General features: G+C 48.9%; 3 protein-coding genes across 3 annotated transcripts; 1 reads left to right on the forward strand and 2 right to left on the reverse strand.

Annotated features, from left to right (window-relative positions):
* Positions 1–131: 131 nt before the first annotated feature.
* Positions 132–2,992, forward strand: LOC120673128 (dnaJ protein homolog 1-like). The gene is made up of 3 exons (XM_039953825.1): positions 132–476; positions 580–917; positions 1,825–2,992. Exons 1-3 carry the CDS (start codon positions 300–302, stop codon positions 2,276–2,278), a joined length of 969 nt encoding a protein of 322 aa, XP_039809759.1. The 5' UTR covers positions 132–299; the 3' UTR covers positions 2,279–2,992.
* A 352-nt stretch (positions 2,993–3,344) lies between these two features.
* Positions 3,345–7,970, reverse strand: LOC120675077 (kinesin-like protein KIN-14E). The gene is made up of 10 exons (XM_039956168.1): positions 7,712–7,970; positions 6,120–6,193; positions 5,903–5,995; positions 5,687–5,812; positions 5,377–5,430; positions 5,220–5,282; positions 4,749–5,054; positions 4,402–4,556; positions 3,916–4,187; positions 3,345–3,673 (listed from the first exon to the last, which is right to left on the reverse strand). Exons 1-8 carry the CDS (start codon positions 7,968–7,970, stop codon positions 4,527–4,529), a joined length of 1,005 nt encoding a protein of 334 aa, XP_039812102.1. The 3' UTR covers positions 3,345–3,673; positions 3,916–4,187; positions 4,402–4,526.
* A 12,919-nt stretch (positions 7,971–20,889) lies between these two features.
* Positions 20,890–23,180, reverse strand: LOC120672237 (glycosyltransferase BC10-like). The gene is made up of 2 exons (XM_039952555.1): positions 22,272–23,180; positions 20,890–22,142 (listed from the first exon to the last, which is right to left on the reverse strand). Exons 1-2 carry the CDS (start codon positions 22,809–22,811, stop codon positions 21,501–21,503), a joined length of 1,182 nt encoding a protein of 393 aa, XP_039808489.1. The 5' UTR covers positions 22,812–23,180; the 3' UTR covers positions 20,890–21,500.
* Positions 23,181–24,772: the final 1,592 nt, after the last annotated feature.

A 24,772-nucleotide genomic window follows, 5' to 3' on the forward strand; every position in this document is an offset into this window, starting at 1 on the left:
CCTTCGTGGCCCCATTGTACGAGCACCCGTACCCTCCATTTCACAGTGACTGCCATCCATAATTGCAGAAAGCCCCTTCCTGTCTCCCTCCCTCCATTGTTTTTCTCTCTATAAAACTGGTTCAAATAGACCACCCTACATAAAGCCACTCTCTCGCTCACTCTATTTCCGCTCTCAAGTCTCACCCTCTCCCTCCGCTCGCCACTAGCCACCCACCACACTCGTTTCTCTCCCCCCTCCCAGCTCGGCTCCCTCTGCTTTCCCCTGCGCCGGGGCCGCAGGAGCGGCGTCATCTTCCGATGGGGAACCCGCCCGAGCTGTACCACAAGATCCTCAACATCCCCAAGGACACCTCGCCGCAGGAAATCCGCGCCGCGTACAAGAACCTCGTCAAGAAATGGCACCCCGACAAGCACCCGCCGTCGTCCAAGCCCGAGGCCGAGGCGCGCTTCAAGGCCATCAGCGAGGCCTACGAGGTGAGCGCCCATGGCGTTCTCTGCCGTGCCGTGCGCGCCTTGCTGAGAATTGCGCATTGCGGCGTGCGTGCTGTGCCGTGTCGTGATGTTTCTTCTCGCGCAGGCGCTCCTGGACCAGCAGGAGAACAGGGCGGTGTTCGGGCTGTGCAATGACGGCCGGGCCGGCGAGAGGGCCGGCGGCGGCGGCGTCGGGCCGCGCATGGAGAGGACGCGCAGCGACGACTTGTGCATGAGGAGCGCGCCCGGCACGCCGGCGAGGGAGTTCAAGAAGGTGTACAGCTCCGGCAACTCGGGCGGGCGGCGCGCCTTCGCCGAGTTCTCCAGCTCCATCATGCGCAAGGCGCCGCCGCTGGAGCGCAAGCTCGAGTGCACCCTCGAGGAGCTCTGCCGCGGCTGCAAGAAGGAGGTCAAGTTCACCCGCGACGTCGTCACCAGGAACGGGTACCTGCTTTCCTCTGCTTTTCCTCTCCCTTCTGACGCGGCTACACCTAATCCATGAACCAACAAGAGTTTGATTGAAAACCTTGCTAGAAATCCGGCGAGCAATCACTTCACTTGGCAGTTGACTACGCTTCTTCAAACGCACAAAGAGGGAAATTTAATCAAAGCAGAGCTGAGCAGTGTCTATATAATTCAGACTTAACAATGAATCTGTACTTGGAAACTTAGGGTTAGGCAAGAATTCAGAGGTCATCCTGATGGCGACAGACATTCCACTTTGTGTTGTGCTCCCCAATTCGCTAGCTGCTGCACTGCACTGTAGGGTATCGCTCGATGAACAGTGCACCAGCACAATCGCTTTCTGCTTTTTTTCCTGGATATGGCGCGAGCGATTGTGTTTTTTTACAGTGGGGGGTGGGTGACTGCTTTTTACATCATGCACTTGTCAGTGGAATATCTAGCTAGCTTTGGAACGTAGGCATGAAACTTTACACGAGTGGCCTGGGCTTTGGTGTGACCCTTTCCCCCTTCCTTCTGGGCATCTATGCTATTCTTGCAAGATTATCCTACCTAACTAACACAAGGCCACGATAACAATGTTTTCGAACGCGGTTAGTACAGCGACGGATCATCCTATCTTGAGAAGATAATCCCAAGATGCCCTCTTTGCCACATATGTGTATGCATGTTTGTTGGAGCCTTTTAATACCCAATTTTGGATCTATTATCGAGCAAAGAAGTGGTCCTTTCGAGCGACAGGCAGCAGTTTTCACAATTGCTAGTAGGAGTTTTTTTTTTCTTTCAGGGACGGTGACTCCTGAGCTCCCTTCCTCCATGTACTCTACTCACTCTTGGACTGACTGATTGCTACCGCTGCTAGACTAATTAGCCGGGGTGCTTCTGGCAGGTCAATTGTGAAGAAGGAGGTGTCCCAGACGGTGGTGGTGAAGCCAGGGTGGAAGAAAGGGAAGCAGGTCGTGTTCGAAGGCATGGGCGACGAGCGGCCGGGCTGCCTGCCCGCCGACGCGATCTTCACCGTGTCGGAGAAGAAGCACCCGACGTTCAAGCGCGTGGGCAACGACCTGGTGCTCAAGGCCGAGGTGCCGCTGGTGAGCGCGCTCACGGGCTGGTCCCTGTCGTTCCGGCTCCTGAGCGGCAAGAAGGTGAGCCTGGCGTTCCAGGACGAGGTCATCCGCCCCGGGCTCGAGAAGGTGATCAGGGGCGAAGGCATGCCCATCCCCGAGCACAAGGGCGGCGCGCGGGGCGACCTCAGGGTGAAGCTCGAGGTCGTCTTCCCCAAGGAGCTCACCTGCGAGCAGCGCGCCGGGCTCGCCGAGATCCTCAAAGGGTCCTGCTGCTGATCCGGATCGGTCGATCGACCGAGCTTGTGGTGGTGCCGCCGTGCCGGCGCCGGGACCGACGACCGTATCAAGTTTTCTTTGCCGAATGTAAGAGCTAACTCCAACGGATTGATCTTTCTTCTTCCTCTTTCTCATCATATAGGGAATTTTTTTTCTCAATTTCAACATATATGGAAGAAGTGCTCCAGCAGATTAATTTTTTCCCCTTTCTATATGGAAAGGGAGATGCGATGTCTCCCCTTTCTATTGGAGATTGGAGAGAAATTATTGGAGATTGAGAAAAAATAAAGGAGAAAGAGAGATGGAAAATCAATCTGCTGGAGTAGGTTTTTTCAATATCAATCCCCTATATTGAGAAAAAGTGGAAAAGAAAAAAGGGAAGATCAACCTGTTGGAGTTGCTCTTAATACTCGTATCATATCATAGCGCGTGGGTACATAAAAAAAGAAAGAGAGACGTCGTTGTACATACAGGTTTTCTATATGATACTAGTAGAGTGGCCCGCGCGGCATCGCGCGTGCTGTTGATATGATAATTTAAAATTTCAATATAACAAGATGTGTTAGTCTTATTCATGCGAATCATTCAAAAAATAGCATTTGTAATATAAAGCACTCCACTGTATCCATAGTCTTATAAGCTAGACCAACATATGCATCAAAAGATAGGATGCACTGTATCCCTAAAAAGTTTGCAAATTGCTCTTGATTCAAACGGCGATTGTACCACATGACTTTAGGAATGTAAGTGCTTGTTCACAACAGTCCAACACTGATATCCAAATGCTTGTTTCACGAGTTACAACATTGTATCTCGTCCTCAACACACAACCTTCTCGTTACTTACACTCTTATTATTTTGAGCATTTTTCTACAAGATCCTCCAAATTATCTATTTATTCTGTACAAGACAAACACAAGGCATTCTTATTACCTGTAGCCAATGATGGCGTTATTCAGATGAAATTCGTCATAGAAACAAGAGAGATGTATGGCTCATCGTACCATTTGTCATTAACTCCTTCATTGTTGAATCTTTTCATCAAGAATGGCAAAATATTATAAGCAACAATAAAAATAAACTCTTTTGCTTATTATAATTGCCTCCACATTATTCACTTAAGGTTTCTCATTTTATCATTTCATCTCTCGATGCATAATACAGCCCCAAACTCCAACACCAAAAAACCATGTGCTTACATCTTCATACTCAGAACATATTATATGAGTATAATAAACTAACTAATACTGCCAAACTAATGTTCACTGAAAAAGAAATAGATATACATTAAAAGATGTGTTCCAAACTCCAAAACATTCTCTTTAAACATAGCTTACTGAGACATCACTCCACTGTGTGTACTTCAGGCTTGATTTTGCAACCATCAGGATGAACCTGGCCAAATAGTCATAGTCAGGTGCAAAAATTAGGAGACAGCCCAACAACAGCATAGTGACTTTATAGAATAGCATTTTGTTCCAGGCATAGCAATCCAAAGGAACAGTGTGGAGTTGATCACAATAGGATGTGTACACCACCAAAATCTACCTACTACAAATAACAGGAACAGAGATATATCTCAAAAAGAAGTGCTCCTCAAGTGATTAAAATTGAAACAAAGGAACAGTGTTTCTCACCTGGGTGTTGTGCCCAAACAGGTTTGGCATGTTAGTGGAGATCAGATGACCATCAGGCAATAGGAATTACTTGTCAAAAGAATATTGGTAAGTAAAATATATGAACTTGCTTTTGACCACACAATGTTCTTTCTCAACCACATAGTGACAGGCATTTCGACAAAAACATGGTAAGCGAGCCATCAAGAACATTTGCAGCCACACCATGACTTAATTGAGGTTAATTTTTTCCCATGAAAACTTCTGAGTTCTCCTTTTTCCCTTGATCACCTCTGCAGTACAAATTTAAAAAATATACTCTAGATAAGAACCAGGAAAGAAAAAATCATAACTGACATCTATATAACTAAGAAACAAAGCTAGCAAATGGGTGAACATTTTTCTACATCCAAAAATCCATTGTAACATATTCTCAGGGAGACTAAAACCAATGCAGATTTATCTAGTAATAAATCATAACCTTGATAGGAAACGATTGGGACTTACCTCCATGGCCATCATGAAAGGCAAGGCCTCAAACCATGCAACTGGAACATACACCTTAGCATGAGAGCTTCACATCGACACGTCATGTACTGCAGTTTCCCCTTCTCCGATATGATTAGCTACATTCAGGATGCAGAAGTTGCAATGCTACACCACTACATACAGGAAGCGTATCAAAGTTGCTTCAGTCAAGTACGTAGTCGTGCTCATAAGGGCACATTAAACTGACAAACTGTTCCAGCACTCTAAATTTAATGTAGTTATTTCTGCTTTGACCTTATTATTTGTTCTCAAGGTCACATTTTATTTAGCTTATTAAGAGCCAGTGACCTGGGAGTAGGCAGCACCTTGTGTGTAGCAGCGGCTGCGGCAGCGGCAGCAGCCCTTGACAATGCTTTTGACCTTTCCAAATTCTTCACAACCCAAGGAGGCTTGGCTGCTGTTTTCTTTAGCCTCTTGCTCTCTTGTTCACCAACGATGGATGCGTTCCTTGCATCATCTTTTCTCTTCTTCTCATTCACCACCGCTTCAGCAGTCTTAGGAATTAAAGGCTGCTGCGTGTTCAGGGAATTTGAGCTCCTCAGGAACTTGAGCTCCACCTCTTTGTTCCGCTGGTGTTCTAGTTCCTTCAACTTGGGCTCCAGCTCTGAGTTCTAAGAAAGGAAATGGTAAATCAATCAAACAAATTCAAACATGTTGCCAAATCTAATGATGGTTATTGCAAGATTGGTAATAATATTTTTGAAACTGGGCAGGAGCTTGGTAATAAAAACTATCATATAGTAGAATCAAAGATAGCACATCCATTCAAGGAGCACCTTTAATTCCGCAACAGATTGCTGGTCTTCTTTTTCTTTCAACTTGAGCTCCAGGTCTTTGTTCTGAAAAAATAAACAATAATAATGATGAGTAAACTGATTCATATAGCAGAGGCAGAGCCAAAGATATAAAATGTTTAATCTTTACAAGAGTCACCTTCAACTCAAGTGATCGTATATGTTCCTTCGACTTGAGCTCCAGATTTTTCATCTGAGGAAAGGAAAGAAACATATAAAACCAATCAAAGCATGCTGCTAAATCTCATTGATAACTACTTGTAAATTATCATTTGCTTCAGAAATGCAATCTCATATTCTGATTGGTGCGTCTGTGTAATCTTGCATGCTAACTCCACAATCTGAAAAGGAGGGGTACACAGAAATTTCAAGTTTCCTAATTACATAACTACAACAATAACTGTTCGTGCTTGTAGCATGTAAATAATTGTAACTACTTCTGTTTGTACCTTTTGCTGAAGGGCAGTACACATTTCCTCTTTCTCCTTTAATTTTCCTGAGAGCTGAAGCTGCTGCTTCTCTGATGTCATTTGAGAATGTGTCTTGGAATCTATTTGACCCTCAAGCTCTTTTACCTAATATATGTTTCAACAAGCTGTTAGGTACAAGTCAAAAGCAATAACCAAGAAACACCAGAAGAACCAACTATTCAAATAATTATATACCTTTTCTTGCAAGTTCTTGCGCAGTTGATCTTTCCCTTGTAGCTTTCTCAAAGAGTCATCCTTATGTCTGACTTCTTGCTTAGCTTTTTCAAGCTAACATTCATTCAGCAGGAAAATGTAAGTTACATATCATTAAGCTAGCCTCAAAGCAGGTTGCTAGCACAGGGTGCAAGTTATCATGAAAATTAACTTAGGTAAATTCACAAGTAAAACTCACCATCTGTTTGGTCTTTTGAAGTTCATCAGTATCAACTTGCTTCTTTGCTGGTCCCAATTCAATCACCGCCAGTCCTGGTGTAAGGATCACCGAGGTGTCCGACCCTAGAGGGGGAGGGGGTGAATAGGGTCGCTAATTGCTTTCTATCCTAGGGCTCAATCTATTTGCATAAGATAAACCTAACACGTCATACACATGCTAGTTATGACTAAGGTTTATCTATGCTACTCTCTACTTACCCCTAAAAGACTTGCAACCTAGCCAATCCTAATCAAACCAACTAGGAAAGTAAAGGTACACAAGATAGAGTAAATGCGGAAACGTAATACGGTAAGTAAAGAGGTAAGTGCAAGAGGGATGCAAACTCCCGAGTAGACACGGTCATGTAACGTGGTTCGGCACAAACGCATACGTCCACGGGACACCGAGGCTCTTCCGATCACCGTCTTGCACTATGCCACCAAGGCGATGCCGGCAAGCAAAGTCAAGTGCCCACAAGACACCGAATCTCGTGCACCGCCACCGTCTCTCTTGGTCACCCGGCCGAAATCCACTACGGAGCTTCTCCACCAAGGAGGGGGTCTCCTCTTCCCCCGTACAAAGTGTCGTTCCCACTCCACACCAAGTCGGAGGGTCACACGATGGATCACAAGGATTGCTTGCCGCAGCAAGACTTCTCTCAAGGGAGCTCTCGCAAGAACTAGTCCCTATTACAGGCACTAAGCACTCTCACAAGTGTGCTTAAGCCTATATGATGTACAATGAAGCTCTAAGATGGTTGGAGATGATCTTTGGCTCTTGTATACTTCCTTTGTCTCCAGCACTCTCAAATGAGCCGTGGGGTGGTATATATATAGCCCACACACCCCAAACTAGCCGTTGGAAAAAGGCTGACAAAAAGCGCTATCACCGGTTAAACCGATGCTCCCGTTTTTGTCATCACCGGTTTAACCGGTGAGTGCATTTTCCAACTAGCCGTTATGCTTCAACAACTACCTCAATCGACCGACGTAATCAACCGATGCAGCGTCGGTTTAACCGGTGAGTGTAGTTGCTGAGAAACTAACTCTCTAGACAACTGCACCGACGTTCACCAATATCTAGCGTCGGTTCATCCGGTGTATAGATTTTGCCTCAGCTGCTGAGTTCATTGCACCGACGTATTTAACTTTCCTGGCATCGGTTCAACCGGTGTTACCAAAACTCCCAGACGTGCTCCAAGTCAATGCACCGACGTATGTAATTTTCTTAGCGTCGGTTCAACCGGTGATACTAAAATATCTCTGTCTTGATTGTTTTGACTTGGTTTCTTAGCGGAACCCCCGTAGGGGCGGCCCTTCGGGCCTAGCTACGCCTATCTTCTTTTTGTCATCACTTGAACCTAAAAGCCTGAGAATGGTCATCTTAACAATCATATTAGTCTAAGTGTTGTGTTGTCTATATCAGTCACCAAAACATTATATTGAAATATGGCATGAGAGTCCATTTTCGCTACACCTGGCCCAGCGGTCGTGATGAGGGAGCCACCGGCCAGGGGATCAGCCGCCGCCGACGCCGCCAAGGGGCGTCGCTGGCCAAACCCTAGCCCTGACCTGGAGGAATGAGCGACGGGGAAGGGGTCGCAATGGCGGCGATGCGCGACGGCGGGGGATTCATCATGCCTGGCTGGATGCCGCCGCCGCGCCCTTCTTCTGCCGCCGGTGATGGGGAGGCCGTCGCGGACGCCAAAGCCTCGCCGGAGGAGGCCACGCAACGATACGCCGAGAAGGGGACCCTGCTGGCCGCCGGTCCTCCACCACCGCCGGATTCGCGGACCCCGCGCCGCCCAGAGCAGGAGAGGGGCCTCTCCATGGCGCCTCGTTGGGCCCAGTCCCCCGCCGCGGGCCTGTGGCCTGGGCGTCGACCACCGCGGCCTGGGCGTCGCGGGCTCGGTCACCGCCAAGGCGGCCTGGACGCCGCCACCGCGGCCTGGGCGTCTACCACCGCGCCGCGTGCTCGGTCAGTGCCAAGGCGAAGATCGAGGCGAGCGAGGGCACCGCGCCCCGCGCTGTGGGGGAAAACGGGGAAACCACGATGATCACGGCGATGAGGAGACCAACTCCGCAGGGGAAAATGGGGAAGCCGCGATGATCACAGGGATAAGGAGACTAATGAGAAAACGGGTACAAGAGGCGGGTACGTGGAGCAGCAGTGAAAAAAAATGCGAGCCCGTGGCGGGATTGCGCGGTGCGGACGACGGTAATCCGTCTGCCTCCGCGTTTCGTCGAACATTTTTGCTTACAGGTGGCCCCAAAAGTGATGATTTGTGAGGTGGGTATGGGGACTAATCTATACTTTAAAGAACCTAAACAATTAAAATAAGCATAGACCAATAAAATTACCCTGTACCTCTCACAGGCGACCCCACATGTCAGGCCCTCGGTATAGCGGCAGACCAAAACAGACGAAGCAGACCGACAAAACCTGGTGTTCCGAAACGATTCCGCCAATTCTCGTGATTTTTTTCCACCGAGCCTCAGCCTACCCGCCCTCCCGTACCCACCCGGAATCTCCGCTTCCCTTCCGTTCCTAGCCTGGGCGGCCCCCGAGGCGGATAAGTGGCAGGCTCCGGTGATGGCGGCTCCGGGGGGCTGGCGAGAGGCGGCGTCCCTCTCCCTCGCGACAGACCTCCCCCACGACGTCGCCTCCCCTCGCGGCAGCGCCAACCCCATGACGCCGCCTCCCCATCAATGCCGCCCGCGGATCGACGGTTGCCGCTGATGCCGCCTCGCCGGCTCGATTCCCCATGAGCGCGACGCCCAACGCCGCGGCGGCCGCCCTCCCCGCCGCGGATCCCCCATGCTCTGGGGATCTGCACCATTGCGGCCACGCTCGGTTCCAGACTGCCGCCTCCACGCCGCCGGCGCCTGATTTGTGGGCGAATCGAGCCGCCGAAGGGCCCCTTCCTCCTCCGCACAAATCCTTGCCCGCCGTCGGCACTCCTGGACTCCGAGCGGTAGGTGGTTCAAGCTCCGGCCGCCTCCGGCCTCCCCCTCGCTTGAGCTCCGGCCGCCTCCTGCCTCCCCCACTCGCGACACCAACGCGGGGCCGTCCTGGCTGCTCGATTCGCCCGCAAATCGGCCTTCCTAGCTGCTCCTCCCTCCACGGCAGCTTCCCCTGCGCGTGTCCTCCAGTCCGTCTCAGAAACCGGGAACAGCGGTGGTGCTAGACCTGCTGCTTGCGGCCGTACGGTGCTCTGTGGTGGCATGCCAGGGGGAGCACGACGCCCCTGGAGCCGGGTGGCAGGCGGGGAAGGAGGAGGTTACAACGGTGGCGCTCGGGAGATGGAGATCAGCTGCCCCACTGATGTCCACCAGATCCCAAAGTCATATTCGACTGCTTTCATGAATTCCTCGACCTCCTGTCAAGGATAAGATGCCTGCTGCGTGCCCAACACTAGCATCAGCGTTTTGGTGCCTCGACTGAATCAATCAATGCAGATGGGAGGGCAAGGGAAATTGAATCCCTCCTCAATCGTCTCAAATATCATCAAGAATGAAGCAGATAACAAATTCTCGGTTTGTGTCCTACTTGCTACTCTTTTCGATCAAGCCTGTTCATTTGTTTCTTTACTTTTTTTTTATCTTGTGACGCTCATTCGGTTCTAGAATGTTGTAATACATTCCTATTTTTTTTATTTGGTTCACACTAATGTTAAAAACTGAAATTGTGGCTCACCTGTCATGGCTCTCATGGACGTTTCCTTTTTTCTTAAGCAAGTATGCAAGGAAATCTAATTAGTGAAGTTATCTTTTTTGTACAAATGGCAATTATCTAAAGAATATCTTACTACACCATTTGTGGTTGTAGGAATCTCTTAAGCAAGAACTTTACAAAAAAAAGTCAAGGAAAAGTAACACAACAACAACAATAACAAGCCACTGTATTTTGACAATCAGCTCTGTTCTATCTGCTAATTAAAGCAATGAACAGGATGTCGGGTTGCTTATAAACATCAAGGAGCATGTTCTTGTTCCTGAGCATCAGGTGCTCACAAATAAGGAGATATTGGAGCGGTACACCTTAAAGGAAACTCAGGTATTGCTGCTTATTCACACTTGCAAGTTTAGCTTTTGGGGGCAGTGGAGCCAATCATATATTTATACTTCTCTGATTTACCAATTGGATGAAGGATCAGGTTAACATGAAGTTTAACTTTCTAGAGTAAAAAACATTCTAAATTGGTTGTAGGTTTATTTTTTCTTTCTTTCAGTATGTGATGTCCAATTAATCAAAATAATTGTGTTCAATTAATCAAATGTGTACACGTCGGAAAGTAAATCTAACTAATATAGGTGTACCATCTAATACTTGATGACTGACTTATGTGTGTTTACTTGGCGACTGACCTCTGTTTGTTTGCAATCAATGAAGAATTTCATTACGATAAAAGATTGTTCTTATTTTTTTTGACCTGTTGGTGCCACTGAATTTTGGCAGCACCTCATCATTTCTGAATTTTTACATCACTGGGGCTTTAGAATTGCAAATAAAGTATGAATGAAGGATAATCCCAACTTTGTTACTTTATTTCAGATACTTGGTAAGGTAGGGTGGGGAACACTTGGCTTAGGATGATCTAAAAACCGGCGCAGTTCTTTGTGAGGTATTCCAGAATCCATTAATGTCTTTAACCTAAAATCTTGAGCTGAACCATTCCTGAACGCGTTGAGATCTATTAGTGGTAAGATAAAACAAAGTTTCTACTCCATTTATCTATGTTTACCACTTCCTTTCGGACCTTTGGCTCTACAAAGGGACATAACGCCATTGCAATGTATAACAACTTCATTTATCTGTGAATTCTCTTTTGATTACCTGACATCCAATTCATTGCAAATCTTCTATCTACTAAAATTCTTATTACATTTAGAAAAATTATTCTTGTCTCGATTTTGCTATCCTGTATGTTGGAATTATTGCACATTGGTCATTGTACCATGGCCAGTCATCTATATCAGTAGTGACATTTTTTTTAAATCGTACTTACATAATGGGATTCATGAAGGAGCAATAGCATGTTTAATTTTTACCTGTTGCCAATTTCAAAAGAAAACCAATTATTGAATTTTTGCTTGAAGTGTTAAACTCTTAATAACATTGTAGCTCTGATAAATGTATGGCTGTATTAATTTATCTGATACACAATACTTTAGATGTTTCAAAGAGAATTGACATCGGTTATGTTCCTGTCTTGGTTGGATTAGATTATTTGAGCGGATAGTACCTTCCAGTTTACAATGGAATTGCTATCTCTGTACTGAATAGCATGCTATGTTGGAGGTATGTTATGGTATCCTGCAGCCACCAATGAGTTGAATAGGCTTTCCAGTAAAGATGGTTTTGGTGTAATCGTGGTACTTGGCATAATTTAATATTTAATACCCGGTTGCACTGTGAAGATATGCTCTCATGGATGGAAGGGCTTTCCACTATTTCGTGATTGTTTTTTATTCATCGTCAAATTTTGGGCAATCTGATACTCATTTTATGCTTTAGTGTTGTGTACTTGATCTTATTCTAATTTCTTGTTTATCAGAAACTTAAATTCAGCAACATTATTGCCATATTTCGGACTAATAAGTTCTGTTCCATCGGGATATTTCCGGATTTGCAAAGGACTTAGAGAAATCACGCTTCGATCAAATTTACGCTTCTCATTAGAGTCCTCTTGCCCCTTCCGTCCCTGATCACCTACCCCCATCCACCTCCCGTTTCAGCATTATACGCTCCATCTGAGTTGATTTTCATTTCATTTTGCTTTGGTTTGCGCCATGAATGCTTGATGTCAATAAAAACTATTATTTTTAACATTTCTTGAAAACTCGATGTCCATAAAAGTTATTCTGGTACTGTATTGAATATGCTGGTGCCGCACATGTCTTTTCATGAATGTAAAATTCTTATTTGCCATAATTTTTTTTGAACACGTGCGTACCGCATGTGCACTCTACTAGTATTGGTGAAAACAATTTCAATTTCTATGGATCCTTATAGTATAGATGAAGCGTGAGCCAAGCAAGCCTTCCGTGGATACCCCACACGCTCGTGGCATGAGCTGGATGTGTTTGTTCTCAACTCTGATGAGATCTCGCCCCCCTTTTGTTTTTTTTTCTTGTCCTGACCAGACAGCCACTTCATTCATTCCGTTAACCACCCTCACAGAGGAGCATTGCATTGTACTGACATACCAAATGTCACCTTCACCTGCTGATCCTTCCAGCCCAGCTGCCCTGATTGCCTTTTGCCACTCGCCGAACTGCCGGCTGCAGCATGACCTGCCTACGCTACCTTTGCCTAATCCCTTCCTTGCCTGAGGAATTGCAGCCCCGCTTTACGCTTTTCCCACGGCTTTTGTGCTAATCACAGCACAGGTTGCCTCTGATACCTGGAGATTATGGGCATGTCTGCGAGTCCGTGCAGTTCCCTGCACTGGGGGCTCGATCCTCTGATGGGCCAGTTGTTGGGCCAGCGGGGCCTGCCGGATGTCGTCGAGGAGAAAATCGACGAACTGGACCACGACAACACCAGGAGAGGCTCGCTCGTACTCGAGTGAAGTGCGGAAATTGAATGCAAATGATCTTAGTTGTTGGATCGCAAAGCGGAGGAGAATGGGTGGAAAGAATGGTTGGGTTGGTGCCGCGCGGGGGGGCGTTGGGCCCCCGCTGTTCCTTGTTGATGAGAAAGCGCAGCCAAATCGGAACCTGTTGCGGCCACTAGGGTTGGGCATTCAGGAGGAACCAAACCGATCGGTTCGGTTTCTCGATTTTTATAGAAGTTTGGTTCCTAAAAAATAGGAATCGATCGGTTCTTTTCATAAGCAAGAACCGAGGAAGTTCAGTTTCGGGAAGATCGGTTCGGTTTCGGTACTAACCGAACTAACCGAGTTGCAATGAACAAAGTTGCCGTCGATTGGGGAAGCTGTTGTCGCCGTCGTGCGTCGCAGGCCGCCGTCATCTTCGATCCGCGGACGCCGCCTCGGCCGCGCGCTGCTGCCGCGTGCTGCCACCGTCGCCGCCTCCGCGTCCAGGCGCCGGGAGATAGGCGCGGCCGCGCGGAGCTGCGAGCTGGAGAGGGGCGGTGGGGTGGCTAGGTGGGGAGGGGGCGTTGGCCGCTGGGGGTATTGGAGAGGGGCAGGGGGCGGCGAGGTGAAGAGGGGGGCGGATCTGAGCGCCGGAGGCGGGACGCTGGCCGGCGATGGGGGCGTCGGGGCGATGACCGAGGGGGGTTGGGGGCCGGCAATGGGTGCCGAGCACGGGAGGTGAGGGGCGGCGGCTGGGAACAGAAGGGTGAGGAGGGATGATATTAGGATTTCTACTTGGGCTACAATGAATTGGGCCTGACTGGGTCAATTTGAGGGACCGAAGCCGGCGACCAGAGGGGGGTGAATGGGAGCCGATCAAAATTTCTTCGAAATTCGAATCGTCGGCCTATGTCCCAAAATCGCCCTAGCCCTCAAGCGTTCTGACCAAGTTTGGAGTAGCTATTGAAAAGCTAAACCAACACAAAAGGCCTCGAACGAGCGAGTGAAACCACGAAGCAAATCGGAAGCGAATCGGAAAATTGCAGAACTGATCTGCCTGGACCGGTCTGACCGGTGCACAGGACCGGTCTCGGCTGTTCAAAAACTAGCAGACCGGTCTGACCGGTCTTGCCTACCGGTCTGACCGGTGGCACCCAGAAAACCCCCGAAATCCAACCTTCAAACCGCGAATCTCGAGCAAATTTCGTTCAAATTCAATGAAACTCGGAGGAAAGCTTCGTTCCTACCCCAAGAACGTATCCCCAAGAGATCTCACCCTAGAGATATCCATAGCACGAGAATTTCGGGATGAGATAAAAAAGGATGGGGTTTTCTCTAGAACTCAAGAAATCAAAATCGAACGAGCTAGTGATTCCAGAGGGTTTGGGACAGCATTAAAAGAACAAGAATCACAGCAAAGAGCTCGTAGAAACCTCGCAGTCATGTGCACCAAAAACGAAATCGAAATCCACCACACAAGACACAAAATGAGGGGATTGAATCAATTCAAAAGCCCAGAGGGCACGAGGAGGATAGGGCCTCCTTTCCCAATCAAACCCCTTACAAGATTTCAACAATCCATGGACAAAATCTACTCTAAAGAGAGGAACAAAGGGAGGGAGACGCAGGGGCGGCAGCCTGGGGAAATAGAGAATTCATGGACAAGTTCTAAAAGCCGCAATTAACTTAACACAAGAGAAGGGGTATTTATACCCGCGAGACCGGTCAGACCGGTACGCTGGACCAGTCAGACCGGTTGGTTAGACCAGTCAGACCGGTGCCAGGGACCGGTTAGACCGGTTGGCCTGCAGCACCCCCTGTACACAATCTCATCCGACGGCGGAGCTTCTTTCTTCGACTCGAAGTTTTTGCTGCGATGCCGCCATCTTGATGAAGATCAGGTCTGCGGTTTTGAAGGGTCCGCGAAACCCGGGTAGGTTGCCGGTTTTGAGAAATCCGCCAAAACCTCACGCGCGGGAAGATTCCCGCCTCCACGCCGTGGCCCTAGACGCCGTTCTCGCCTTGGCCTTCTGACGGCCCTAGACGCCGCCCGACGCCCGTAGCCTCCGTCAGTCCCGAGACCGACGCCCGTGCCTCCACGACTTGGCGTCTTCAACCGTCGTCCGCATCCTTGGTTTTGTGGCGCAAACCAAGAAACCCGCCTTCCGTCGCCGTTTGCGCCCTCGATCCAGGAGTGGACGCCACAGCTGCCGCCCGGTCCGAACTCCGGTCCCGGCTGCCCTTCACCGCCGTCCACCGCATGGTCCATCAGCCACAGCACCTCCACGGCAGCTCCCCGTCGACACTCGACGCCCGTGTACCTGCAATCCAAAGACCAAGTGCACGATCACACCACACGGTTGACAATTCACTCATCACAAACAGGATAGAGTACTCAACATTCCTCAATATCTCCCTTGATGAGTGCATTGTCAACACACCACCTGAAAACAGAGAAGTGATAAGAAGAGAAGCAAGAAAGTGAAGAACTCAAGCAAGTGACAAAAAGCTCAAAAAGTCAAGAATAGTCACTTACTCAAGCACATATTGATTCCCTAAGACAAGGGCAACGGCTCGACGCAATCGATCAAAAGCCAAAACATGACTCCTCAAAGACAAAGGTAACGCTCGACGCAGTCATACCAAAAGCAGAAGAAAAACGAGGAAACTAGGAGCCAAATCAAAGCAGAAACTCCAAAACCAAAGTTTTTCCCTCTTACATGTGCAACTCTCCCAAAATGATGCACTCTCAAAGCCCTGTGCACAACAAGTTTTTCAAAAATCAAACAAGTCTCCCCCTTGTTCGATCACTTCTCTCAAAATTCTCCCCCTTGTTGGCACATGCACACATCAAGTCTAAAAAGACCCATAGCTCCCCCTGAAGCTAAAACTCCCCCTGAACAGATGCTATGCAATGAATGCAACGCAGGAGGTGTAAGTGAAAGCATTCAGGGATACAATGATATGAGCAATATCTAGTCACAAGCGTGTGTGCATTCATAAACAAGATCTGCATCTAGCTCAGCAGGGTATATCAAATCAATCTAGAGCTAGGCAAGTTCAGTTTATGAGAAATAAAAGCATCACCCATAATCTAGCACTAACAAGTAGGAAATGGAAAGCAGTGCTAATCAAACTCATACAGGTGAGCCAAAACAGCCAAAACAAGTTGCCAACTTTCATTTTTCAATCAAATTTATCTCAAGCAATTCTAAATGCCAGGGGTTGAAAGCTTGTCATGCTTTACTTCGCAACGAGGCCAAGCCTATGCCAAAGACAATCAAAAGCTTAAGGCACTCGTTTCAGTCATGCACAGTCTTGCCCGGGTTCTCACAAGTGCAAAGTGAGCCGTCTCGAAAGCTCGATCAGTGCGACAAGCAATCCCACCTGGATCTTTTCAATCAATTTCAAGAACAGTTCAAGCAATTGTATCAGATTTAGATCATTTCAAGTATGAATTGCTGAACAAAAAACTACACTAGCATGAATAAGATAGCAAAGCATATCAACACTCCCTAATATGCTAGTAGCCAAGACAGGGTGATCATGTTTTCAGATTTTCAAATCAAAATAGCTTAACTCAGATGATGTCATATACACAATGGAGCAAGCTATACATGATCAAATTTATCAACTCACACTAGCAGGCACTAGAAGATCATAGCAATGTATACAAGAATGCTAGTGCAAGTGAGACAATGCAAAATGCAAACATGTACAATGCATATGCACAATGCAACTACCAAACCTAGAAAACCAAGAGAAGCAAAACAAAGACCTACCAAGCTAACCAAAACAAAAGTCAGCGATCAAAAGGGGTAACAAACCCCAAGCTCCCCTCGCAAGCGACAAAAGTGTCCTGCTCTAGCGGTTTGGTGAGGATATCTGCAGTTTGCCTCTCAGATGGGACATGGATCAAGTCTATGTGTCCTCTCTCATGGTTATCTCGCAGGAAATGGAATCTGATATCTATGTGTTTGGTTCTGGAGTGTAGGACAGGGTTCTTTGCAATGCTAATGGCTGACACGTTGTCTATGAAAATGGGAACCCTATCAAAACTCAGTCCATAATCCTGCAAGGTTTGTCTCATCCATATGATCTGGGAGCAGCAGCTAGCAGCGGCAACATACTCAGCTTCTGTGGAAGAAAGCGCTACACTAGCCTGCTTGCGAGAGGACCAAGACACCAAAGATGTACCGAGAAATTGACAATGCCGGATGTCGACTTGCGATCCAACCGACACCCACCGAAATCGGCATCAGAAAAACCCACCAAGATCAGAGAAGAATCCGCAGAATACCAAAGACCAAATTCAGGGGTGAATTTCAGATACCTGAAGTTACGTTTCACCACCTGCCTGTGGGAGGTGCGCGGAGAAGCCTGGTAGCGCGCACAATGGCAGACGCCGAACTGGATGTCCGGTCGCGTCGCCATCAGGTACAGGAGCGAGCCGATCATGCTCCTGTACTCCTTCTAGTCCACCGCCTCGCCATCCAAGTCCTCATCAAGCGCCGTCGAAGTGTTGATCGGAGTCGGCTGAGGAGACAAGTCACTCATGTCGAACTTCCGCAGCAAGTCTCTAGTGTACTTGGCTTGATGGACAAAAGTGCCCTGAGGAGTTTGCTTGATCTACAGCCCAAGGAAGAACTGCAGCTCACCCATCATACTCATCTCGAACTCCCTGGACATCTGCTCAGAAAACTTGGAGACAAGAGCGTGAGAAGAGCCACCAAAGATAATATCATCCACGTATATCTGAACAAATAAAAAGTCATTGCCAGACCGCATGAGGAATAAAGTTTTATCCACACATCCCATTTTAAAGCCCTGAGCCAGCAAAAAAGTTTTCAATCTATCATACCAAGCTCTAGGTTCCTGTTTCAAACCGTAAAGAGCTTTCTGAAGTTTATAAACACGGTTTGGAAATTTGGGATTTTCGAAACCAGGGGGTTGCTTCACATAAACTTCTTCTTCGATAAATCCATTCAAGAAGGCAGATTTAACATCCATTTGGAAAACTTTAAAACCCTTGGAAGCAGCAAATGCAAGAAAGATTCGAATAGCTTCCAAACGAGCAACAGGGGCAAAAGTCTCCTCAAAATCAATACCCTCTTTTTGGCAAAACCCCTGGGCAACAAGACGAGCCTTGTTTCTAACAACCAAACCATCCTCACCCTGCTTGTTTTTGAAAACCAACTTCGTTCCGATGGGATTACAAGCAGGTGGAGGCTCGACTAAAACCCAAACTTGGTTTCTTTCAAAATTTTCAAGTTTCTCATGCATGGCATTGACCCAATTAGAATCAGAAAGAGCGTGTCCAACATCCTTGGCTCAAAAGAGGCAACAAACGCTGAATGAGCAAAGCCAGCGATACTTGTTACCTTAGACCTGGTGACTCGCTCGTTGAGATCACCTAGCATCTGTTGAGGTGGATGGCGACGCTGAATGTGTCGCGTTGCTTCCCGTGTCGAAGTCGCCTCCTCCTCAACCAAAGCTGGTGCCTCCTCAGGTGCAGCTGGTGAAGACTGAGTCACCTCCTCGATCAGCCCCCGAGAAGTAGACGTAGTCGGGTCGGGGCCGTCGTCATCGTCCGAGCTCGAGGCCGAGATAGCTGGGTCCACAGCACGCGTGGTAGCCTCAGCGTCGCCCTCTGCAGCTTCTTCCTCCTCATCTTCAAAGATGGAGGTGCCGAGCTCATCATCTCCTGCAACTTCAAAGACAGAAGAATTGCACGGTGCAGTCTCGTCGAAAGTGACTTCACAAGTATCTCTGATGATGTTAGTATCAATAATCAGCACACGATACGCTCTAGAGTGAGAAGCATAACCGAGAAAAACACCGTCAGACGAGCGAGACTCAAACTTATCAAGATTTCCATCTTTCAGTACAAAGCATCAGCAACCGAAAACTCTGAGATGGTCAACACGGAGCTGGCGTCCAAACCGCAACTCATAAGAAGTCCTGTGCATGAAAGCACGTAAAAAAATGAGGTTGGATACGTAACAAGCGGTGTTAACCGCCTCAGCCCAGTATTTGCGAGGAGTCCTATACTCATCGAGCATCGTCCTCGCCATCTCAACCAGCGTCCGATTCTTCCGCTCTACTACTCCATTCTGTTGTGGAGTGTAGGGAGAAGAATACTGGTGTTCAAGCCCTTGATCACTGCAAAAGGCGTCAAAACGAGTGTTTTTGAATTCTGTGCCATTATCACTGCGAATCGCTCGCATGGCCTGGGGTAGCTCGTTTTTCAACCTTAAGATCAAGTCTCGAATAAACTCGAAAGCCTCATCCTTGGTTCTCATGAAAAAGACCCAAGAATAGCGAGAAAAGTCGTCCACGATCACAAGAGCATACCACTTCCCACCAACAGACATCACCCGAGAAGGACCAACTGTGTCCATGTGTAGCAATTCTCCAGGGTGAGCGGTCATCACCTGATTAACAGGCGGATGAGAAGCAGCAATCATCTTCCCGTGGCGACACGGATGGCAAACAAGGCCCTTTTCAAACTTCAATTTGGGCAATCCTCGGATCAGGCCAAGTGAGCTCAGTCTCGACAACAAGTCAAAGCTCAAATGTCCAAGTCTCCTATGCCACTTCCACAGATCAGAAGAAGGACCAGCCATCAAGCAATGAGAAGAGCCAAAAGGAGTTCCAGAGAAGTCAACCAAGAAAACCCGATCATGAGGTGTAATCCGGCAAACCAAATCTCCCCTGAAATCCAAAACACGCGAACAACCCCCCTTGAAGCGAATCTCAAACCCCTCATCAAGAAATTACGAAACAGAGAGCAAATTAAAGCCAAGATTCGAAACCAAAGCAACTTCTCTCAGGGTAAAGCGATCAGAAACTCGAACAGCGCCAAGTCCACGTACCTTTCCTCTTCCATTATCCCCGAACACAATGTACTCCTTTGAGCGCATCGGGGTAAGGCTGGAGAACCATTTGTCATTTCCGGTCATGTGGCGCGAACAACCGGAATCCATGATCCACCTGCTCTCCAAGCCTCAGACCTGCTCATCAGTAGTGAGACAAAGGGCGAGCAAATATCTCAACACTGGGGTTAGCAAAGTGAGAAGCAAACCAGTGTCGAGCCATTTGCTCTACAGAAGGGTTAGCAAAACCAGACAAAGCGTATCCACCGTTCCGTTTACCGCGTGACTGACGAACACCACCGCGAGGAAAGTGTGGAGCCTCAAAATCTCCTCCAAAGCCTCGGTCCCGTGGTCCATAGCCGTACTGAAAACGACTAGGAGCACGGCCGGCAAAGCGACCACCCGCTGGAGCACAGTAACCACCACTGTCTCCCTCACCTCCACCTACACGGCACGCCCTAGCATCTCGCCTATCACCACACCGAGAAGGACCATGCACCCGAGCAGAGTACATGTCCGCGTTCCGTCTCTCCTGCTCTCTCCTCACAGCCCGCTTCCTCCTAAAGCAAAACTCCTCCAGGTGACCTTCCCTGTCACAGAACTCGCAGTGGTACCTCACCTCACGCTTGGGAGGTGGAGGCCTAGCCTGCGGACGGGGAGAAGCAGCCCTCTTCTTCTGGGCAACCTGGGCTGTGGCAGCAGGGAGCGTGTCGAGGGAATTCCTCAGCTCATTGGGCTTTGGAACCCAAACCTGCTTCTGCGGAGGTGCTTTCGGTGGTTCTTTAAGCACACCATCCGCGGGGTCAACAAGCGAAGGCTGCGTGCTCGTGCTAGCAGTGTTTCCAGCAGCCTTGCCAATCTTACCATACAACCTGTCAAAGTCTGACTTCGTGTATGTGTAACCGATCCCAAACCCATCACCACGCTTGAACTGTTTGATCATCATGCCCAACTGCGGCTCACTAGCAGAAACCCAACTAAGAATCGCCCTAAGATAGGTATTCTCATTCTCCAGGTTGGCTTTCTCTACCGCAAGATTATCCAAATCAGAGATCAAACCAGGGCAAACAGAGCAGTCAATAGGTAGGCTAGACTATATGACCTTAGTCTTTTCAAAAGACTTGATCAAAGCGTTCTTCTCCTCTAGCTCCAACCTAAGCGTGGGACAAAGCTTACAAGCGCCAAGCAAAGCAGGCCTAGATCTAAGCTCCTCTAGTTCACAAACAACAGTAGCAACCTTGGGCTGCCCTTCACCGCCGTCCACCGCACGGTCCATCGGCCACAGCACCTCCACGACAGCTCCCCGTCGACACTCGACGCCCGTGTACCTGCAATCCAAAGACCAAGCGCACGATCACACCGCGCGGTTGACAATACACTCATCACAAGCAGGATAAAGTACTCAACATTCCTCACAAATTCGATTCTTCGGGGAACCGAGCCCAATAATAGAAAATACCTATAAACTTCGGTTCCTCTCATCCTGGAACCAAACAGGAACCGAACTTTTTCGGTTCCGGTTCTCGATAAATTCGATTCGATTCTTGATTCTCGGTTTATTTTGCCCAGCCCGAGCGGCCACTAGTAGACTAGTAGTGCCCGGTGGTACGTGGTGGTTCAATGCCAATTGGCACTTGGTAGGCGCGCAGCTTGCATTGGTGGAGCAGTGGTTGCTGCTGCCGCCGCCTGCAGCACCAACGCCGTGGGACAACTCCATCCATGTACCTGGGCCCGATCAGGGCGCGTGGTCTCGCTGTGGCAATTTCGGCAACAAGATGCCGGCAAGTGACCGAGCCATGGGTGTTCGTCAGTCAACAGTGTCACAGAAAATTACAGCTGATGATGCCTGGCTAATGTGCGATCCGGAGCAAGAAGCTGCTGCGGCGGCCGGTGAGGTCTCGGCGTCGTCCCGACTGCCGCCGCCGGCGGGAAAAAAGAAGAATCTCAGTACTGCATGACCGCCGCCGACATGTTGAGCAGCGGCGCCAGCGCGTCGGGCGCGAACTTCCTGGCGAAGAGGTAGCAGGTCGTCGTCGGGCGCGCGTTGCGCGTGCAGGGCTGGCGGCTCTCCCTGATGCTCCGGACCAGCTCCGGCGTGGCGTCCCCGGCGCCGTACATCACTGGGTGGGGGCCGCTCGTGGACCAGTCCACGTGCGTGACGGTGCGGTTCGAGTTGCGGGCGCCGTGGCGCAGGGCCACGTACGTCTGCACGTAGTGCTCGTCGGGGTAGCACGTTGGCCGGCAGTGCCGCCGGAACAGCGGGTAGTAGCGCGTGTCCGTGAGGATGCTGGTGGCTATGTCGCGGCTGAGCTCGAACCACTGGGAGCCCTTGCGCCACTGCCGCAGCGTGATGTCGGGCGCCATGCGCCGGCTGTACCGGTTCCGGCACTGCTTGGTGTTCCGGTAGTAGACCTCCACGAAGCTCTGCTCCGACCCGACGAGGTAGCCGTACACCGTCGTGAAGTTGTGCACCGGGATGCAGCTCTCGGAGAGGAGCACGAAGCGCTCGTTGGAGAAGTCGAGCAGCGCGTTCGCCAGCAGCCGCTTCTCGGCGTCCATCAGCGTCACGGCGCCCCACGAGGTTTCCTGATGAAGGGCATCGATCGATCAGCAGGGCACGTAAGCATCAGAGGTATGATCAGGCGACGATCGAAGCGATCGCGCGTTGAAGCGGCGCACGCACGGCACGACTGGCTCGTGCAGCCAGCCACCGACCTGGCTGGGGATCTGCCTGCCGTAGAACGGCGAGTCCTCGGAGACGTTGATGGCCACGCCCGGCTGCGCGTGCACGTAGACGGAGAAGCGGCCCTCGTGGCCGCGGAAGAAGCGCTCCCAGAGCGGCGCCAGCGGAAGGACGCCGTGCCCGGCGAGGAACATGAAGGCCACCTTGGGCACCCGCCGGAACGGGTACCCGGCGGCGGCCGGCACGAGCGTGGCGCGCCAGAACAGCTCCTCGTCCGTCATGTCGTGCATGAGGCGCGTCGGGGCCACGAACTCCGGGAAGGCGGGGTCCGGGTCGGGCCGGCAGCAGGCGCCGGCCGGCTGCGGGTACACGGCGGCGGCGCTCGGCACCTGCACGACGCTCGTCGGGACGGCGACGCTGCCGTAGGGCGGCTGGCGGGCCCCGGCGGCCGTCCAGAGGCCGGCGACGACGCCGAGCGCGAAGATCACGAGGAGCGCGACCGCCCTGGCGAGGCCGGTGAGAGGCTCGTTCCTCGTGAGCATCACTTTGAAATCGTCGAGGGCGCCCTTCATTGCCTCTTTGTCTCGGAGGGACGCAACAAGGAGCGCTCACGTCGGCACGTGCGACGAGCCGCTAAACGGCAAACTGTATCGCGCGTCTACACGCGAGAGCTCTCGCTAGCTGCTGGACGGATCGACATGGATAGCGAGGAGGAGATTTTTAAGCTCCGCGGCGCGGACGGCCGCGATGCATGGCTTGCGAGACTGGCCAGCACGCGATGCCAGGACGGACGCGCACTCCAGCCTCTGGTTCCTGATTCCTGGCGAGCATCCCTTCCTCACGAGCAAGGCATGGACGGAGCAGGAGAAAAGGTATTGTCCGATCGGTACTTCGGACACATGGAAAGCGAGGCGAACCTTCAGTTTTGATCAGACCCCGAGGCAGCGTTATTGGATTGGAATGAAACCGGCCGGGCCGCCGCTGCCGGGGAGGAGGACGGAGATCGGAGAGATCAAGGAAAAGGAGATGAGTGCAGCGAGGAGCGCATGCCGGGCGTACGCTGGAAGTGGAAAGTACCCCGAGATGCGGGAAAGGCGATCGTTTTTTATGGTAAGTGCGAGAGAGATCAGAGATGAGATAGACACGGCAAGTTCTTGGAAGTGTCAGCCTTGAGACAGGGTAGGAGTACTTCCAGTTTGTGCCATCTGCAAGAAGCTGTCCAAGAACACGGCGGGTCAAAGTTAAAGTTAATACCGAGGTCGGGCATAGGAATGTGCCACGGCCACCGGTGTGCACAAGGGCGGATCGGATGGATCGTGCAGCGATGCAGCTCGAGATTTCCGCAACACTTGACCCCCTGTCGCCAAGATTTTTTTTTCATTCTTGAGGGGCTGTTGCCTGTATGTTTAACACTTCCTTTTGAAAAAGAAAAATCTATTTTTCAACCTGAACTATCATGATTGTTCGATTTTGGTCCTTAAATTACGAAACCGGACATCATACGCCTCCAACTACCAAAACCGTTTGAAAAACAACCCTGATCTCAACCTAAGGCAGTTTTGCTACAGTATAATTTTTAAATTTATAGAATTTTACACCTCTCTCAATTAAATAATTAAGAAAACATAGGTAATATTGTCTAAAAATCATGATATTTTTCTGGGAGGTAGCACAAGAGACAAGAAATCTATTTTTGCTAGATGTGCTACATTAGACATAAAGAAATTTGAATTGTAAAATTTTAAAAATAAGTAGAATTCAAAATTCCTTAAATTGTTAGGCCTGCCAAACCTTTGCTAAAAATGCATTAAAGACATGATAACTCATACTTTTTTTATTTAGTTTAATAAAATATTTTATTGGCCCAAGTTATACAGGAAATTTTCAAATTAGAATTTTGAGGAAATAATCAAATTTGATTCAAATTTGAGAGTTGGGAAGGAATTTAAAAAAATTCAACAAAATTTGGACCAATAAAAATATTTTGTTAAAATAAATAAAATTTTATGATTTATCGTGTTTTTAATGCATTTTTAGCAAATGTTTAGCTCGCCTAAAAATTTAAAGGATTTTTGAATTCTACCTATTTTAAAAATTTTACAATTCAAATTTCTCTATGTCTAATGTAACACATCTAGCCAAAATAGATTTCTTGTCTCTTGTGCTACCTCCCAGAAAAATATCATGATTTTTAGACAATATTAACTATACTTTCTCCATTATTTAATTGAGAGAGGTGAAAAATTCTTGAAATTCGAAAATTATACTGTAGTAAAACCGCCTTAGGTTGAGGTTAGGGTTGTTTTTCGAACGGTTTTGGTAGTTGGAGGTGTCGGATATCCGATTTCATAGTTCAAAGATCAAAATCAAACAATCATAATAGTTAAGAGTTGAAAAATAGATTTTTCTCTTTTCTTTTTCCTCGTACCGAGGACACGCATCATCAACAGAATAGTTTGAGTTCTAGATTTTTTTATTGAGAAAAACCGGGTTGCATTTTATTGATTCATATAAAGTATTACACATACATCCT

Source organism: Panicum virgatum, chromosome 5N (assembly GCF_016808335.1).
Source record: "Panicum virgatum strain AP13 chromosome 5N, P.virgatum_v5, whole genome shotgun sequence".
Classification (NCBI taxonomy): Eukaryota; Viridiplantae; Streptophyta; class Magnoliopsida; order Poales; family Poaceae; genus Panicum; species Panicum virgatum.